This window comes from Gymnoscopelus braueri (assembly GCF_963280865.1).
Source record: "Gymnoscopelus braueri genome assembly, chromosome: 9".
In the NCBI taxonomy this organism is placed as follows: domain Eukaryota; kingdom Metazoa; phylum Chordata; class Actinopteri; order Myctophiformes; family Myctophidae; genus Gymnoscopelus; species Gymnoscopelus braueri.
Genome location: NC_137610.1, coordinates 4,132,015 through 4,151,936, shown reverse-complemented (window position 1 = coordinate 4,151,936; position 19,922 = coordinate 4,132,015). Strand labels below are relative to the sequence as shown.

General features: G+C 39.9%; 1 protein-coding gene and 1 gene segment (V, D, J or C); one reads left to right on the top strand and one right to left on the bottom strand.

The window, feature by feature from the left end:
- The first annotated feature begins 6,395 nt into the window (after positions 1 to 6,395).
- On the top strand, positions 6,396 to 13,587 carry LOC308091982 (immunoglobulin heavy constant mu-like). The segment is given in 3 exons: positions 6,396 to 6,726; positions 7,112 to 7,441; positions 13,162 to 13,587.
- An 846-nt stretch (positions 13,588 to 14,433) lies between these two features.
- Positions 14,434 to 16,697, bottom strand: LOC308091427 (uncharacterized protein). The gene is made up of 5 exons (XM_080437043.1): positions 16,511 to 16,697; positions 15,956 to 16,000; positions 15,696 to 15,827; positions 14,848 to 14,943; positions 14,434 to 14,691 (listed from the first exon to the last, which is right to left on the bottom strand). The coding sequence occupies exons 1-5, from the start codon at positions 16,667 to 16,669 to the stop codon at positions 14,623 to 14,625; spliced, it is 501 nt and encodes a 166-aa protein (XP_080293169.1). The 5' UTR covers positions 16,670 to 16,697; the 3' UTR covers positions 14,434 to 14,622.
- Between the last annotated feature and the right edge of the window lie 3,225 nt (positions 16,698 to 19,922).

Sequence of the window (19,922 nt, the reverse complement as noted above, 5' to 3'; positions counted from 1 at the left end):
AATATGTTTTTTTTTAAGTGTGTTTACATGTGTCATGTGTCTCGCTAGCCAATCACAGTGCTGAATAGAGTCAGCTAATGGAGTCAGCTAATCACAGTGCAGCTAGTGGTCATCACAGTGATGGAAGCTCACTTAAAGAAAAGTATAGATTTGCATTGAATGTGTAGGGGTTAGGGGCAGACAATTGGACTCGAGTCATAGTGACTCGACTCGAGTCTGACTCAAGTCGCATATATGACGACTTGCGACTCGACTCGGACTTTGAATGTAAAGACTTGCGACTCGACTCGGACTTGGAAGGTAAAAGACCAACGAGACTTGAGACTCGACTCCGACTTGCTAGCCAATGACTCCTGACTCGACTCGACTCGAGACAAGATGACTCGTGACTTGTTTTGTTTTTTTCCCTGTGAATGATCTGTGTGTGTACTGTGCAAACGCCACCGCCACCCCCAGCGGAGTCATTTTGATTCTGCGACGGCTGCCGTCCAGTTATCATCAGTGCCAGTGTTGCCAGATTTTCTGTGAGGAAAAACAAGCAACCAGGTCTAGGAAAACCAGCCCAAAACCAGCGAGTCAAGCGACTATGGGCCACATGAGCACTCTAACATATACATCAGCTATTTGAAAATAGCAGATCTACAAGCTCACAACGCGTCGCATCGCGACGCGTTGTGAGCAGCTTAGATCGGCTATTTTCAAATAAAATCTTTCGGCAAAATTATAATAAGCAGATCTGGCAACCCTGATCAGTGCGTGCGTGCAGAACAGCTGGGGCACTGAGCCACAGCAGTAGGAAAAACAACAATGGCAACAGCAACAGAAGTCCCAAAAGTTATTCAATTTGCCAAGCCAGGAGGAGAGGTGGTGCTGCTCACTGTGCTCAGTACTCACTTTAAAGCTAATAATAAATCAACAACAACAGTAGCACCAGCCAGCAAGATATACGTACTTAAACATGAAAGTCACTCACCACTGTCGAATCAGGATCACACCGATCATGATGTAGGCTACTGTTGGTGAAGTGACTCGTGACTGTATAGCCTACTTTATCCATGGTAACAGCAATAAAGTCTCTGCGTAATCCATCACTTTCTGACGTCGCCACTTTTCCATTCGTCCGCAGGTTTAATAACTTTAACTTCACTAAATCACTCCCACCAAACTTGAATTCCTTCCTTCTTTTTTTCCACCATAAGTTTCTCTCTGCTATATATATAAACTTAAAGAAATGCCTTTATTCCACTGTGTTGTAGCCTCTTTTTCTTTTTCTTTTTTTTTACCAAGGACCCCTTTGCAAAAACAAAATAAAAACACGTGTAGGTCCTACAGGGTTGCCAGATCTGCTTATTATCATTTCCCCGCAAGATTTTATTTGAAAATAGCAGATCTACAAGCTCACAACGCGTCGCATTGTACAAGCTCACAACGTGTCGCAATGCGACGCGTTGTGAGCTTGTAGATCTACTAGTATTTTCAAATAGCTGATGTATATGTTAAAGTGCTCATGTGGCCCATAGTCGCTTCTTTTGGGCTGATTTTGGGCTGGTTTTCCTAGACCTGGTTGCTTGTTTCTCTCACAGAATCTGGCAACACTGCATGTGTACTGTAGTAGATGGCTATACTGTGCCTGATGGAAAATGACGAAATATTAAAATACTACAAAACAAACACAGACACTTCAAGATTATAGGCCTAATAGGCCTATAGATAAATGCCATTAATGTATTTCCTTTCCAGCATCATTTCACCCACAGTTTATCCAATATTCATTAATAATGAATAGTTATAGCAAAAGTAATGTCCTTGAAGTTTGTTGTTTGTTACCTTTGACTTTGTTTAATGTTTACATGAGCACTTTGTTCACTTGCTCTAACTTTGTTTACAAAACAATACACTTGAAAACTACTCAGAAAGGCAGTGCCAGTTTGAGCCTGCCAGCCTGGTGCAAAATGTAAAAAAATAAACAATTTTGTTTCAAACATCCCATTTCTTTAGTGTAATTTAGCCTTTCCCTAGTTCTAACTAAATGATCAGACATGTAATGTTGTAATGGATAAATGAACAGCTTTATGCTGGTTTAATTCTTGACTTTAAGATACGGTTTCTCTCTTCAAGATATAAACCGGAGTGCTTTGTGGGTGGGCTGGGGAACAATAGTAGTGAGGGACTTGACACAACTTGTGACTCGGCTTGACTTGCCCACAACAGAAAGACTTGGGATTCGACTTGGACTTGGGACCAAATGACTTGGGACTCGACTTGGACTCGGACCGGAGGGTTGGATTGACTTGGGACTCGACTTGGACTTGGGACCAAATGACTTGGGACTCGACTTGGACTTGGGACCAAACGACTTGGGACTCGACTTGGACTTGGGACCAAATGACTTGAGACTCGACTTGGACTCGGACCGGAGCGACTTGAACAATTGTCTGATTCATTCAAACCTGATTCTGGGAAATATTGTCAGACTTATTGCAGACACTGTAGATTGCAGGTGTCACAAACTTAAAATGTATTACTTTCTGTACATAATGCATATTAACACCTGTAAGCTATGATGGACCTATAACCACCCGGCAATATATCAGCTCATATTGATGAGCATTCACTGATTGTCCAGTCCAGCAATATCAACTCACATGCGCAATTGTCGTTCCTATTGTAGCAGATCAAATGTATGCACAAACATATTTATACAGGCTCTGCTGTCCGCACAGACCACGCACACATACGTTTTAGTTTCATGTGTGATTACATTTGGTCATGCATGCACAAATCGGTAGGCTATATCCACATTTCTGAGCAATCTCAAGTATGAGTCAAACTCCCCTTCATCGCCCCCAATAAAAGTCCGCCTCTGGGCTTCAAGGTTTTGTGGCTGGGGGACTGACACAGCCCTGGGTAGGTTGCCCAGCCTGGCGAAGGAGACCTGTGTCCTTTTTAACTTTCAATTTTTTATTTTGAATGGCCTCGCAAATGGGGAAAGGGTGCTCTGCCTGTTTGGGAAAGGCACACATTGTTTAGTTTGTTTAACTGATTACTAAAGTGTATATCATTACCAGAGGTGTGTGTGTGTGTGTGTGTGTGTGTGTGTGTGTGTGTGTGTGTGTGTGTGTGTGTGTGTGTGTGTGTGTGTGTGTGTCTGTGTGTGTGTGTGTGTGTGGGGGGGTTACGGAAATAATATCTTTAGTCTGTCATGTAAAAATGATTTCACCATGGTGCACAACCTCTGGTAGTCCCTTAAATAGCTGATCAACAAGCTCACAACAAGTGGCATCCGCAACGCACTGTAAGCTTGTAGATCAGCTATTTTCAGCGTGCTACACCTTTGTACAGCGACGTATCGGGCTTAAGACATATAAGGCACTGTGTGGTCTTGTCCCTGTTTCATCCCTTTGTTGTGCTGGAACGACTGGAACAGACTGGTTTGGTCAATGGTTGAGCAATCATTTGCCTTGTAAAAGTCCACAGGTCCCTCGGTCCACATTAGCATTTCAAAGTTTCAGCTGGCAGAAATGCATGTGCTAATAACGCAAAGATGTCTCCTTTTCATATGGGTGTGCACTCTGACCTTAGAGTTTGCTCAAGGTAAGACCGTTCTTATACATAGATCAGATTACAATACATTTGTATTGTGTGCCATGCTATGAGCTTGTAGATCTGCTATTTTTGAATCTTGAAGATGTGCAAATCTTTGAATATATATATGTATACATTTTTAACTCAAGTCTTTGCTTCTGGAGGGGTCCCTGGAACAAAATATTTTGAGATGGGGGGGGGGGGGGTCTGCGGACAAAATAGGCCTATATTCAAAGATTTGCACACATTTTCATGATTTTTCCGCAAGAATAATTGCAGATCTACAAGCTTGTAGTGTCGCACTCGTGCCGTGCCATGAGCTTGCATATCTGCTATCTTTGAATATATATAATAATGGTTATAGCTAAAAATGACACAATATAAGTTCCCGGATTGAATGGGTTAAATTCTGTAACATTTTTGTTTGTTGGAGATATGTCAAATTTGCACACAGTATGATTGATCTTTCTCTTTATCGTTCAGACGTTTCACCTTTGCAGTCACATAATTAAGTCCCACTAAATCAAAGCAGTCGAAGCCTATGTACAGTAGTCTGTTGCTTAGCAGAAATGGAAATTCCCCCCAAAAAATTAAAGATATTTTAAAATGTATTTTCGTGAATGGAAATGACGAACAGACAATAGCTTCCTGTTGCAGCTTCCGTGAGGCACCGTTACTCTGTATAGCATTTTGTAGATTGTGGAGTTGATGTCTATCAGTCTGTCAGAATAAATATATACACTCTATTGATAATGAAACATTTACAGCAGCTATCCACTAGGTGTCCTCCTACACACAGAACAATGATGGTGCCAACTGGTACTCAAACTGATATTTCAGAGTGATGCAGTAGACCACTGGATCTTAAACATTTTCATTTTCGTCAGATTCCCATCTGAAAATACTTTTGCCAGGACAAAACAATCTTGAAAATTTAGGAATTTTGTAAGGGGCAACAAAATTCCTCAAAATAGCAGATTCTGCTATTTTCAAATAGCCAATGTAGTATTTAAAGTGGATACACTAAATGTTGATGCTCTATTAATACATTTTAATGGACACCCCCTGAAACCTCCTCAAGGACCTCTGTGGGTCCCCGGACCACACTTTGAGAACCACTGCCTATAAGAACCATTTTTGGTCCCACTACAACCTTTCAGACACTTTAGAACTATAGAGTCATTAATTTCAATGGTTCTATAAAGAACCCTTAAAGGTGCCTAGAGAACCATCAATAAATTGTTCTTTGAGGAACTATTTTTCTGGAACCTTTTAATGCCTTTAGACCTGAGTTTTCTGAAAAAACAAACACATATTTATTCAAAAATTACAAAAAATTATTATGTTGTTGTAGCAACAACAACCCCAAGAGGGGTTCCCGGATTGAAATGTATAGTTACGTATAGGGGTTCCCGGTCTAAATGGGTTAAAGAACCATATAATAAACCATTTGTTTTCTGTGTCTATAGTATCATATTAGCTTTGTGGGATTCTTCAAATTACTGTGTCATTGTCTCCGCCAGGCCGAAAGGCATGGCGAGAGTATGTTTTCGCCCCTGTCCGTCCGTCCGTGTGTCCGTGTGTCCGTCCGTCCGTCCGTCATTCTGTCATTTTGTGTACAGCTAATCTCTGCCACCGTTGGCTTGATCGCAGCGAAACTGTGCACACACAGTCCCTTTTCACATTGGCCTAATATAGTGCCACCAGGAGGCCACAATAACATACCTGACCTGGCGGAGACCTGTGCTCCGAGGAGCACTTTTTCTAGTTATATTATGTTATGATGTTATTATGTGTGTGTGTGTGTGTGTGTGTGTGTGTGTGTGTGTGTGTGTGTGTGTGTGTGTGTGTGTGTGTGTGTGTGTGTGTGTGTGTGTGTGTGTGTGTGTGTGTGTGTGGGTGTGTTTGTGTGTGTGTGTGTGTGTGTGTGTGTGGTTGGTTTTTCCCCAGCAAAATGTCCATACCCGGAGAATATTCCATTTGGAGAATTGACACTTGTATATGGAGATGGTGTTAAATACGGGTCACAAGTTGAGTACGCGTGTCGACCAGGGTACGATGTTTTCTGTTTCTCTCCATCTCTTTATGGACATTAAATGTTGTCTGTTGTCCACTGCATTGAACAGCATGACTTTGGACACTGAGTGATAGCACTTTAAAAATTAAACTTGTACTATTTTTTGGGCGGGAAATGTTTTCATTTGTAGTTTCCAAATGGTCAGAGGGACCAACAAACGCCACTGCTTGATATATGGGTGGTGGAGTGGAGATCTACCAGTCTGTGAGGGTAAGGACACACACATGCACGCACGCGCACACACGCGCACACAATTTACAATTTAGGCATTTAGCAGACACTCTTTATCCAGAGTGACAATAAGCAAGGTAAACGCATACATCATCAAATGCAGAGAGACAGTGTAGTGCTTCAGTTAACTAATATCACAGGTACACAACACATGCTAACACACACACACACACACACACACACACACACACACACACACACACACACACACACACACACACACATATCTTTATTTATATATATATATATATATATATATATATATATATATATATATATATATATATATATATTTATATATATATTATATGTATAAAAAAACATTTTAAAATAGTGCAAATGGCCGATTTACAAGGTTGTAAATCTGCTATCTTCACAACTTTTGTGTGACACTCCTGTATGATGAAGTAGGGCATTAATTTAAAACATATAATGTTGAAATATGGACATACAGGGTTTCTGCCCGACACCAACTATATGATGTTTGTTTTTTTCAGTCTTGCAGTCTCCAACTCTTAAGGTGATGATCTCCTCTAATGAGGACGTGGTGAAAGAACACAAGGCTACGTTCTCCTGCTTTGCCAGTCTCTTTTCACCACCAGTCCATGAGATCACGTGGCAGAGAAATGGTCAGGAGATCCTCAGCGGCTCTGACGTCAAGACCTCATCTTTTGAGGCTGAAAGGAACGCCAACGGGACTTTGTACAACGCAATAAGCCACCTCCAGGTGAAGGACACCGACTGGACGGATGGACATCCAACGATAACATGTGTCTTCCAGGGCTTTGGCGGAAATGTGAGCAAGTCTGTAACACACGATGCGAACGAACAGCGTGGAACACATGATGCGAACGAACAGCGTGAGTACAATATATGTTGCGACTATACATATCGTACCAATATTGCAGTTTATTCATAACTCTGCTATTAATTAACTTATTAATTCATGCGACAAAAACAAAAAAATCTCCATGAATTTAAGGCCTGAATAGGTATTTGTTTGGGGTGAACTACTCCTTTAAGATCCTTTTTATTGAAAACTAACTTTTCAAGTTTTAAAGAAAGCAACAATCGTAGAGTTTCGCAAATTAGTTTGGGGGCCCCACTTGCGATATCCTCACGGCCCACCAGTGGGCGCCGGCCCACAGGTTGAGAACCACTGATTTAACAAATCAAACCCTGCAGTTTGACTAAATACTCCATACATCCTCTTTCAAGGAAGGAACTGTGACAACCCAGATGAAAACTTGATGAAAATGGAGATCCTGCCCCCGTCGATAGAGGAGCTGTTTTACAACAAGAAGACCCTGCTGGTGTGTGAAGTTCTTGAACTAGTGGCCACTGTGGACGCTGTCACGTGGCAGGATGAGGCTGGAAACACACTGCCTAATGCCGAAAACAAAGCCTCCCTAAGAGGAGGTAAAAGATTGTTCAGGGTGGCTGTTGAAGTCTTCTATGAGGAGTGGAACAAGGGGATATATTACTACTGTGTGGCTGAGCATAAAAGCCTGCTTTTCGCAAAGGAGATGACCTTCGAAAGGTCAAATGGTAAGCAAATACTATTGTACTTTGTACAATCTAATGTAAGAGACTAGTATGAGGGGCCGTTTAGGCCAAAAATAATGAAACACTTTCACACACGCTAACGAGACAGTCTTATACTTACTACTGAAATGCTTTTACATTCAATTTTGAGACACTTTCACACACACTGATGAGACACTCTTACATATACTACTGAAATGCTATACGTTCAATAATGAAAACTTGCACACTCACTACTGAAACACTCTCACATACATACATACTTTGTAAATCGATGCACGTTCATATATGAAACTTTATACATACTCATCTGAACACTTACGCATACATATGAGAAACACATACACATACATATATACTTCTGTGCCATATACACATGCATACGAAATGCTTGCACGCATACAAGTTAAACATTTATTCATTTCTATCTGAAACACTCACACATACACATATGAAAAGGCTGCATGTATATCGCTGAACACTTGTACATTTACAACTGAATTTCTTGTATATTATTACAAACTAAAATGAAAACTTTAGATGCATGTGCAAGCCTTTCACATGTATTCATACGAGTCATTTCAGTAGTATGTATACATAAATTCAATAATATATATACACATAATTTCAGTGATATGTATAAGTGGGTTCAGTATAATGTATAAAAGAGTTTCACATGTATTCATACAAGTGATCTAAGTAGTATGTATAAATGATTTCAATAGTGTATATATACACAATTTTTAAAGCATGTACAGATCATTTCACATGTATTCATACAAGCAATATCAGTGATGTATATAAGTAATTTTGATAGTATATATAAATCATTACAATAGCATGTATAGATCATTTAACTATAATGTATACAATAATTTCACATGTGTGCATACAAGAAATCTCAGTAGCATACGGAAGTGGTTTCAGTAACACCGGAAGGCACAGGCAGGTGCGCGCGCACACCAGGAAGAAACTTCCAGACAACAGAGAAAAATGTAAAAATAATTCGCGGTAAAATATTTTTTTACCGCGAATATTTTACAAATCCACGGGACACCACCATTTTGCATGGCCACGTCCTACTTTATCCTACTTTATAAACAATAAAATCCACTTAGAAATCGTCTTAGAAAGCTTACAAATATCAATAATAATCCAAGGGAGCCGCCATTTTGCGCATGCTCAGACCGAATTCTTTAGGTAACGCGTTTGCGTGTGACACCGTCCGCGCAGTTGAAACGTGATCTGCTATTTTCGGCTGCTAGGGTTCAAGTGGTTAATGTAAAAAAAAAAAATCATATCACACAATGATTTGGCGGACCCCCTGTAGTAACTCTGAGGACCCCCTGTTGAAGCCCCCTGCTCTACTCTATTTAATCTAAATTAATGGATAAGTTATAGAACTGCCCCTGTATTGTCATTACAGCCATTTCCTTTAAATCAGTGGTTCTCAACCAGTGGTCCTTGAGGGGGTCCCCAGCAAAAGGTTTTAATACATTTTCACCCCTTTATCCATATTGTATTATGTTGGCTATTCAAAAATAGCAGATATACAATCAATAAAAATAAAAGATTAATGTTAGTGGCACCAAAAAGATTCTGAGGGCAACACAAAACCCCCCGTTGACATAAAACCGTCCCGGGGGGCACCGAACGGGTCCGCACTGACCCCAAATAGCTGATGTATAGGCTCAGGGACGCCGGCTTTTGTGCGTGGCCATGGGGGCTGAACTTGACCACCACTCGCCCCCCGCCCCCCCTCCACCCACTGCATCGCGGGCATGTACGCGATTTTTTTTGCATAATTAATTCATTAAATGACCATAAAACAACATTGACAACACTCTACCCATCCTTCAGTGTGTCCCATCCTCAAATGTTTTACTTAAATAAAAGTACTTATTTTAGTAGTAGCCTATAGTTACTTCTACTCCACTACATATAGACAAATATTGTACTTTTACTCCACTACAATTATTTGCTAACTTTATTTACTATAGTTACTTTGTAGATTTTGATTATTATTACAAAACCACTTATACAGTATATATACTTTGGCAATTTGAAAATAGCAGATTTGCGATGCGTTGTGAGCTTGTAGATCTGCTATTTTCAAAGAATTTGTATACATTTTACACGTTTGAAAACTTGTGAAATGGGACCTTCTGCATAATGAGTACTTTTACTTTTGGTACTTTAAATACATTTTGATACCAATACTTTTCTACTTTTACTCAAGTACATTTTGAATACCCTACTTTTACTTGTAATAGAGTATTTTTACACCGCAGAATTGATACTTTTGTTTAAGTAAAACATTTGAGTACTTTTTCCACCACTGGTATTCAGTGCATGCAGTGAGTGACTGTTAGTGCACACAGGACGAGGGAGTAGAGGGACACAGCATAGTGACCCTTCATTTCAAGGCTATATGGGTTGAAGTGGTTAAACTGCTGGGGCAGGGGACCCCCAGAACACTTCCAAGGACCCCCCTGGTAGTGATGCGCGGCAGCGCGGGACGGGTGGGTCTCTGTCTGTCTGTCTCTGTCTGTCTGTCTGTCTGTCTGTCTCTAAATGAAGAAAAAAAAAACCTGCACGCATCACCCCCCAGGGGAGTCCCCGGACCCCACTGTGACTGAGCACCGATGCGCGCATCTTCAACAGGAGTTGGATGGGATGGCCTAGCGTGTTTAATAAAATTAATACATAGATACATTTTGATTAGCCTACGGAGAAATTAAGTTTTGATCGGGGAGCTACGCACTTGGTTCTCTTTGTGTCAGTCTGTGCGACGTATGGTTCGCGGCCCCGGCCGGAGCGGCTTGGAGCGGCAGGCGGTTCTTGAGTAAATGTACTTAGTTACTTTACACTGTCGATTGGTCTATATCCAGCCCAAGTCTGTATCATCATACATTTCGACCATTTGAAAATAGCAGATCTACAAGCTCACAGATCTGTAGATCTGCTATTTTCAAAAGATGTGTATATGTCATACAGAAAACTTGTGAAATGGGACATTCTGCATAATGAGTAGCCTACTTTCTACTTTTGGTAGGCCTATTTTATTTTTTGTAGGCTACTTTTACTCAAGTACATTTTTTATTCCGGACTTTATACGTAACTGTTACTTTGTAACAGAGTATTTCTACATTGTAGTATTGATACTTAAAGTAAAAATGTGAGTACTTTTTTTTTCTCCACTGACTGTATCCATGTCCAGTCCAACCACGAGGTTAGTGCCAGGGACCACCATATAATATTTATGGTGTTTTTCACAATTTGTCAAATATTTTTTTAAATAGCAGATCTACAAGCTCACAATGCATTGCATTGTGAGCTTGTAGATTGGATATTTTCAAATAGCTGATATAGGCTATATATGGTTATACTGCTGGGGGACCCCCAGAACACTCCCGAGTCCCAAGGACCCTGGTAGTGATGCGAGGGGGGGTGTCTGTCTCTCTCTCTCTCTCTCTCGCTCTCGCTCTCTCTCTCTCGCTCTCTCGGGCCGTTGATTTATATATTGTTTTGTTGAACTTGTGCTCCGTGGCGGGGCGGGTTATGAAAAAAACCTGACCCGCGCATCACCCTCCATGGGGGTCCCCACTCCCCGGACCCCATTTTGAGCACCAGTGCTCTCATCCAATGGGATGGCCTATACTAGATTGTTTAATAAAATGAATAGGCCTACATAAATGCATTTTGATTGGTCAGAGGTGTGGGGCGGCCATAGCTGAGTGGTTAGTGAGCCCGCCTAGGGAACCAGAGGCCCTGGTTGCCCCAGGTTCGATTCCAGGCTATCCCAGCATATGTGCCGATGATATGAAATTTGTCCCTGAGCAAGACTCTTAACCCCAATTGCTCACAGGTTCTCATTGGAAACAAGACCGCAAGGACTTTCATGAACGACCTGTTAAAAGGAATTATCCTTAGTCACCAGCATTTCCACAAAATATGACTGCTGTCCGAATAAATAAAAGACGCATTTTCGCTCCGCGAAATTTCGTCTTTGATGGTTTTAAAAAACAGGCGAAATTTTTTTTATTTATTTGCATGAAGAATTCGCCCCGGTGTGTAAGGACCTTACACTGCTGCATAGGTGATATATTAATATTCGATATCGAATTAATTAAAGTGGGTCTCCCCTCCATGCTGCCTTTGTCTTCTCCTTCTTATCTTCTCTGGAAGTTTCTTCCTGGTGTGCGTGCGCACCTGCCTGTGTCTTCCGGTGTTACTGAAACCACTTCCGTATGCTACTGAGATTTCTTGTATGCACACATGTGAAATCATTGTATACATTATAGTTAAATGATCTATACATGCTATTGTAATGATTTATATATACTATCAAAATTACTTATATACATCACTGATATTACTTGTATGAATACATGTGAAATGATCTGTACATGCTTTAAAAATTGTGTATATATACACTATTGAAATCATTTATACATACTACTTAGATCACTTGTATGAATACATGTGAAACTCTTTTATACATTATACTGAACTCACTTATACATATCACTGAAATTATGTGTATGTATATTATTGAATTTATGTATACATACTACTGAAATGACTCGTATGAATACATGTGAAAGGCTTGCACATGCATCTAAAGTTTTCATTTTAGTTTGTAATAATATACAAGAAATTCAGTTGTAAATGTACAAGTGTTCAGCGATATACATGCAGCCTTTTCATATGTGTATGTGTGAGTGTTTCAGATATAAATGTATAAATGTTTAACTTGTATGCGTGCAAGCATTTCGTATGCATGTGTATATGGCACAGAAGTATATATGTATGTGTATGTGTTTCTCATATGTATGCGTAAGTGTTCAGATGAGTATGTATAAAGTTTCATATATGAACGTGCATCGATTTACAAAGTATGTATGTATGTGAGAGTGTTTCAGTAGTGAGTGTGCAAGAGTTTTCATTATTGAACGTATAGCATTTCAGTAGTATATGTAAGAGTGTCTCATCAGTGTGTGTGAAAGTGTCTCAAAATTGAATGTAAAAGCATTTCAGTAGTAAGTATAAGACTGTCTCGTTAGCGTGTGTGAAAGTGTTTCATTATTTTTGGCCTAAACGGCCCCTCATAGACTAGATTACTTAATGAGCACTCAAGTGCAGATGTATTTGTATATTCATATAGGATTATTATGTAAACTAAGTGGGACTTTCTGGCACAGTACTAAAGTGATTTGAATCATACTTAAAGGACACAAGCTACTTAGTAATAGGTGTCCTGAAAGATAAAATGAATAAAATGAATAAAATGAATAAAATGAATAAAATGAATAAAATGAATAAAATAAATGAAATAAATGAAATAAATAAAATAAATAAATAAATAAATCAGACAGACAGACAGACATTTCCAATAAAAATATTTGACACAGTATATACCATAATATATTACTAGAGTAGTAAAATGTTGTGGTTGACCTTGTCGAATGCAGCTGATATCCAATCATATCAGCTGTAATATCAATTTGTGTAAATGTTATGAATTGAAACATAATTCATATTTTATTATTATCTATCCTGTGTATTACTATTTTTATATTACTTACTCTACCTCTATCATCTCTCTTCTCAGAAACTACAAAATGGTGGAGAAAAGCAATAATTTCATCCACCTCTTTACACCTGTGATGTGACAATAAAGCTGTTTCAAAGGGGCTAATATTGTTCTCCCACGCTTGCAGGAGGACTATTTAAGCGTCCGTCGGTGTTCCTGCTGCCTCCAGTCGAGCAGACCAGTCAGAATATGGTGACCCTGGTTTGCTACGTGAGAGACTTCTACCCCAGGGAGGTGGCGGTGTCTTGGCTCATTAATGATGAGCCCGTGGAAACGGACTCCACCGATTATGCGTTCAATACCACTAATCTGATGGAAAATAAAGGAGTCTTCTCTGTTTATGGCCAGCTAACGTTCAGCGATGCCCTTTGGAGAAAGACTGAGGCTATGTACAGCTGCGTTGTTTACCATGAGTCCATGATAAACACAACGCGGATAATCGTTAGGTCCATGGTGGAGAGAACGGCTGACAAACCCTAGAATGTCCTCTTGAGCTGTTTATAGCACTGGCGGCCATTTTGTGGTTCCACAGATAGAAAGCCCATTCAGTAGTTTCCCATAGAGATTTCCAAAAATATTTATATAAATTACTGGTGACTCATAACCACAAAACATTTTGATTCTGTGTCAAAAAAGGTATTTGAATATTTCATTATAATATATACAACGCCTCGCGTTGTGAGCTTGTAGTTCAGCTATTTTCACAACATTTATCTGTGGAACCGAAAATGTCATGCCTACTCCTATATTCCAAGTGCTTATCAGGGTGGTGGGTCCCCAGTTCAAATATGATTATGTTGGGGGGTCCCCAGCTCAAATATGATTAATTTGGGGGGTCATGGCATGGAAAGGTTAGAACCACTGCCCTTATAGCATTGCTAAGCCATTTGTGCCACAATTAAAGCTGTAAATGTGCTACTAACCCGTCCCTAACCCATACGTACATGTCATGTTTACATGAATGTTTGTATTAGACTCACCTTCTTCTACATTATAATCTTTACATTTAATCAGCCATTAAGTTGTTGCCATGCATTTTTGCTACATTTGAAATTGTAATACTTGCTAGAACTGATGTACACTACAGCTCGGCTAACCAAGAACCAAAGGCTCCTCCAAAATAAGAACCACAGATGTACATTATCACAGCAAAGTGTGAAAGTGGAAAGTTTATATTTATTCATACCTATTTGTCCCCTGAAAGATGAAAACATGGACAGAGGCCCGAGGAGCTGCAGTTGGGGGATGAGTGCCCTCTGCTGGTCAAGGGTTAGCCTATGGTTCACAATGCAGGGTGTCTTTCTCACCACACAGTTTGAGGAAAGGATTCTACAGCATCTAGTCTGTGAATGTATTTTGTCCTGGCTTATGACAAGCAATGTCCTTTATCACAACAAAGTCAATCAATGTTTATCAGTACAGCATGTCTGTGTTCTTCTCTGAAGTCAGAGAGAGCTTTGGTTTTAGTTCAGTTTAGTTTAGTTTATTTGAAACACAAGAACACACAGGTTAGAACATTTTGAGGATGAGACACAATTAAGTCCTTATTTCCACACACACAAAACAATTTATTGTTAGGCTGAGAGTCTCACAGCGCCATCTTGGACTCTGATGCATCACTTATGTCGTGTGTGTCTCCATATCCTGGGACAATGCTCTGCATGCAAACACAGGGTTCAAACCAATTAAAACACTGAACACTCCAAAACTATTAGAAAACGTGTCATAAATGACAATTTGCCAAACGTATAGTAAAAGTTGTCTCGTATTATGTGCAAGTGGTGAGAGTAGGATATGTCCCAGTGCTACTTACGCAGTCTTTCTCATTCATTTCCTGAAGGAAGAGGATGTACCCATGTATCATGGACTTTGATAATTTGACTTTCTTTGATTTGCATACTTTCTTCTCCTTTGAAAAAAACAACAACAAACAAGACAGAGATGAAGACAGAGTTGGTTGAGTCCATTGGCTAGAGTTTGCACATATGTGGCTGTTTGAGATTCAATACATCCAAAGGGTTAGTTAGATCATACATGGGCAACTGGTGGCCCGGGGGCCACATGCGGGCCTCCCCCCACCTTCACTTAATGCGGCCCACAGGTTAATATCGGAATACTGATATATTATTGATTTCAGCTGTTACAATTCCAAACACGCAAACATGACTCGCTTTAATTACTACAGTCTATATTAGTAGCTTATTGACTAGTATTCCATTTCTATTTTCTTTTTTATGGCCAATGTATTTATATTTAAGTTCACATAAGTATAACTAAATGGATTTGAAAATAAAATAAAAATGAACTTTTCAGGATTCTAATTCAAAAATAGCAACAAAGAAAAATCAGAAATCAAAAGCAGCAAAAATAGCAGATCTGTACAAGCTCAAAACACGTCACAGTGCGCCGCGTTTTGAGCTTGTAGATTGGCTATTTTTGCTACTTTTGTGTGACATAGAATGGCGAAGTACGGCATTAATTTACGAAAAAAGTAAAAAATACGGAGATAAGAGGTGTCTGCCCGACAGTATAGGAAATGTGGCCCTCTGGAGTGAGTGTGGAAATATAGTGGCCCTCTCCATCATCAAAGTTGCCCACGCCTGAGTTAGATGAATGTCAGAACATCATTCTTAATTGAGAAGAAGAACATGCATCACTAACCAGCTGATGATGTTCAGAGAGAGTTTTGACCGCCTTGGTCAAGTGCTGGAGAAAATCTCTGCCCAGTTGCGTCTTTTGCAGTGCATTTACAAAATGCTTCAGGTCTTTGGCAAACGTACCGCTGCAGTTACACTATGGAACAAATGACAGGGCCTGGTACTGCAGTTATGTCAAGTAGAACCAATACAATGAACAGAATAAGCAGAACATAAGATACTTGCATGGGCCATTCTGTGTGAAGGATAACTCTGATTACTTACTGCTTCCTCTCTCATTTTGTTAGTTGGCACATTCAAATGCAGTGCCTATAGAAATAGAGATAATAAAAAGGATTTTATTATTAATCTATTCAAAGGTTATGACAGCATTATAATGATCACACTCACATTTATACGCATACAAAAAAAAATCCGTATCACTGATTATTCAGCACAAGACCACTGTACAACTTTACAGAGTCAAATCCTGAGTATAATTTTAATTCTGAGTGTAACAATAGACCAGCCATAGGACCCCCAAATTGACTTTCATTAATCCACAGACTCCCGTTTGATTATGTCCTAGAATCCAAATAAATGTTGTCCTGGAAAATATGTTTTGATTTAGGCTAAATGTTACATAAGCAATAGATGCATAGTGGTGAATATTTATACACTTAGAACATAATATATATTTTTTAATATTCATTACCTAAGTGAATTGACTGATAGTGAAATTAAACTGCTCCTCATATGGCTGTAGATCTCTGGGGGGAGATTGAAAACATCTGTGCTAGAGTGATCATCATTAGTTCATAATGCTATAGGCCTACTTACTTGTCCCAAGTTTAATATCTGTTTTTTGATTTTCTCCAGCTGATGGATGATCTCCTTTATGGCGTTCATTGCCTCGTCATCAGCCTTGTTGAAATCCATTGCCTTGGCATCAGCCTTGCAGATATGCAAGAGGACAACTATAATCACCATGTACTTCATATTCAACCTGTTTCTCTCTCTGTCTCGTCTTGCGTGTGTGAAGAGATAGTGATACAGTCTTAACAGCCTATTTTATGTCCCAAAGAAGAGGAAGTTGTTATGTCATCACATACGCCAATGGGGAAATACTAAGAAAGAATGTATTTGGAATCTTGATATGAAATAAGTCACAGCAGGATTGCACAGTCGTTAGTTAGCCCCATGTGTGGGCCCCATTTGTGCCATTGTTCCTTAACCACAAAATTGCCCAATTTTGATCCCCACCACGTGTCCTGTCAAAGTGCCCTTGATAAACTCGCTGAACCCTTTCAATCATTCACATTTTGAAAGATCAATACATATTTAATTAAAAAATAATCAGTGTTTGAGGTATAAGATTATATTTGACAGCATGATCTACATGATGAAGTTCACTATCTGCCGATCTGGGATCATTCTCAGCAGCTTCAGTTGCAGTCCGCTGTCCCAGACGGTGTTAACCCAGGGCAGGTACACACTGTAGGACTTTTAAAGTGGTCGGGGGTCGTCTGATCGTTAAGCATTTCACACTACAGGAGTTTATTTCTTGAAATCGGCTGTCATACTGTATATCGTTGTGGTTTTCACCCTATAGATTGATCCCCGACCAGGGATTACACCCTGTAGGATAGTTCACTAGGATGCTGTCCAGAGTCAGACCCAATACATACATGTATTTGTTTTTATTCCAATTCATTTTAATCAACGTCTCCCGTGATATATCTCCCTCTCCCTCTCCCTCCCTCTCTCTCGTCAGAAGCAGTAAGTGTTGCCATGTCCGCTTATTATAAGCGACTTTGGGATTGTTTTTCTGTTGCTTGAAAGTGTAGTTGCTTATTTGGTCTTGTTTCCTAATGTTGTTTGAGCCAGTTGTTCTCAAACATTTTCATGGCAAGGACCCCCAAATTAATATTTGTCCCCCCTTCTGAAGATATGTTGTGCCATAGACCCCCATACAAGATCTGTGTGGATTTGGAAAATATTCCACAATTTTTCTTTGAAAATAGCTGCGATGCGTTGTGAGCTTGTAGATCGGCTATTTTAAAATATCCAATGTATTTGTAAATAGGTTTAAAGTGCTCAAGTGGCCTTTTCTTGGGCTTGTTTTCATAGACCTGGTTGCTTATTTCTCTCGCAACATCTGGCAACGCTGTTCAGACACAGCGTGTGTCACGCGCATGCTGCACTCAAAGACACACACACACACACACACACACACACACACACACACACACACACACACAGAGCTCGCTCTCGCTCTCTGTCTCTGTCTCTCTCTCTCTGTACAATTCCTCTAAAATAAACAGCCCACCAGGCTCGATCACTTCCTCATTTTGTTTTATAATGTTAACTTAATAAAGGACTGGACGGTAATATTGCGGTAGGGACTGTTTGTTGTGGTCAGATCCAGCGACGCTCCCCTAGCCACGGTTGCTGTAATGTGCTCTCATTGGCTGTAGCGTGGATCTCCTCGCAGACCGTTTCATACTGTATGATACTGTCCGATCTCCTGTCTGCGACAGAGGCTGGGCCGAATAACTAACCAGATAGATATTTGAAAACGGTCGCAAAGCCATCCCAGAGCGGATAATCGCGGCCAGATCGTGTCGCTGAGCCTTTCCCACACAGCGAGCATTATCTCGCCGATCAAAGGCCGATCTGCATCAGATCGGGAGGATTTGTCGGCGAGCGCCAAAAAAGGTCGCAGACAGCATTATCGGACCAAATATCCTGCAGTGTGTACCTGCCTTTAACCCATTTAGACCAGGAAAGTATCTGTGCCATCTTAGATTTCTTTGGCTATTCAAAAATAGCAGATCTACAAGCTCATAGCGCGGCACCGAGTGCCGCGCTATGAGCTTGTAGATCTGCTATTTTTGAAAAATCTTGAAAATGTGTGCAAATATTTTTAACATATATTTTTTAAAGCGAACATTTGTCAGATATTTTGTTCCAGCGACCTCCAAAAGCAAAGATTTGAGTAAAAAAATATCAAAAAAATACATGTTCAAGATTAAAAATAAATAAACAGAGTGCCGCCCTATGAGCTTGTATATCTGCTATTTTTTGAATAGCCCAAAGTATAAAATAATGGTTATAGCTAAAAATCTAAAATGACACAGTAGCCTATGCGTTCCCGGTCTTAATGGGTTAAAGCGGCTCTCAGGTCCAGTAACACTATACTACCCCAGATTTATCTTTTTCCTGGAAGCTGTCTTCTGTGTTTTGCATATTAGCAGTGTTATTTGGTCCACCGCTTGATCCAGTTTCATGTACGGTACACATGGTTGAGATTTCAGAGTAGTTCAGAGTTCCTGGAATGATTTGTTGTTTTCCAGAAAGTGTCTGGTGTTTTGTTGCATAGAGACAAAATACATACTTAAAATGCTAATGACAGCACTTTATCCAATTTCATGTACGGTACACACTGTATGTAGCTGTGATTTCAGTTCCTTCTTTCTTTAACTCGGCTGGTAAAGTATTGTGAAATGATTTGTGTTTTGTCAGAAAGAGTCTTTCTAAGTTCGCTTTCTTCACCATTGCTGCATAGTTTTAGCTGATGTGACAAATACATTTCCCATTCAACAAGAAGAAAACATAATTCATTGTCTTTTTGTCTCATGGTATCTATTCCTAAACTGTCATTCTACTGTTGTCCCCTGCTTTAGAACAACTGGTTGTTGATGGCACATGGCAGGTCACTACAGTAAAACGCCATTAACACCAAGCATGATAACTATATCACGTTTTAAAAAATCGTTCTAACTTGAAGTGGATGTCAGAGTAACCATCTATCCGTCTGTCTGTTTTTTATAAATGTCATCAACAAATACAATTAGGTATATTCACAGAGGAGAAAAAGAACGGTGGCAGTGTATGACCCCTCATTTCAATGGGATTTAATATCCATCTTCACTTGCTTTTTCAAGACAGTTTTGAAAGAAGCCAGTGTTTCACATCCTTTAATGGATGATATCAGGGCATTCCACATTATGGTGGCAGAGTAGTAGAATGAATATTTTCCCATGTTTGTGCTACATTTTGGGGGTTCCTGGTCGATAGGTGCTACCTCTGGTGTTGTGACTGTTGGTGTCACTCTCTTTGGAGAAGCAGTTAAAGGAGAATTTTGGACTAAAGTTTTCTTACCTTTTCTATGACGTTATGATATCTTAGGATGAATGGTACAGTAGAAAAATGTCATAACTCCACCCCTGAGCCGCCACAGCTTAAAAGG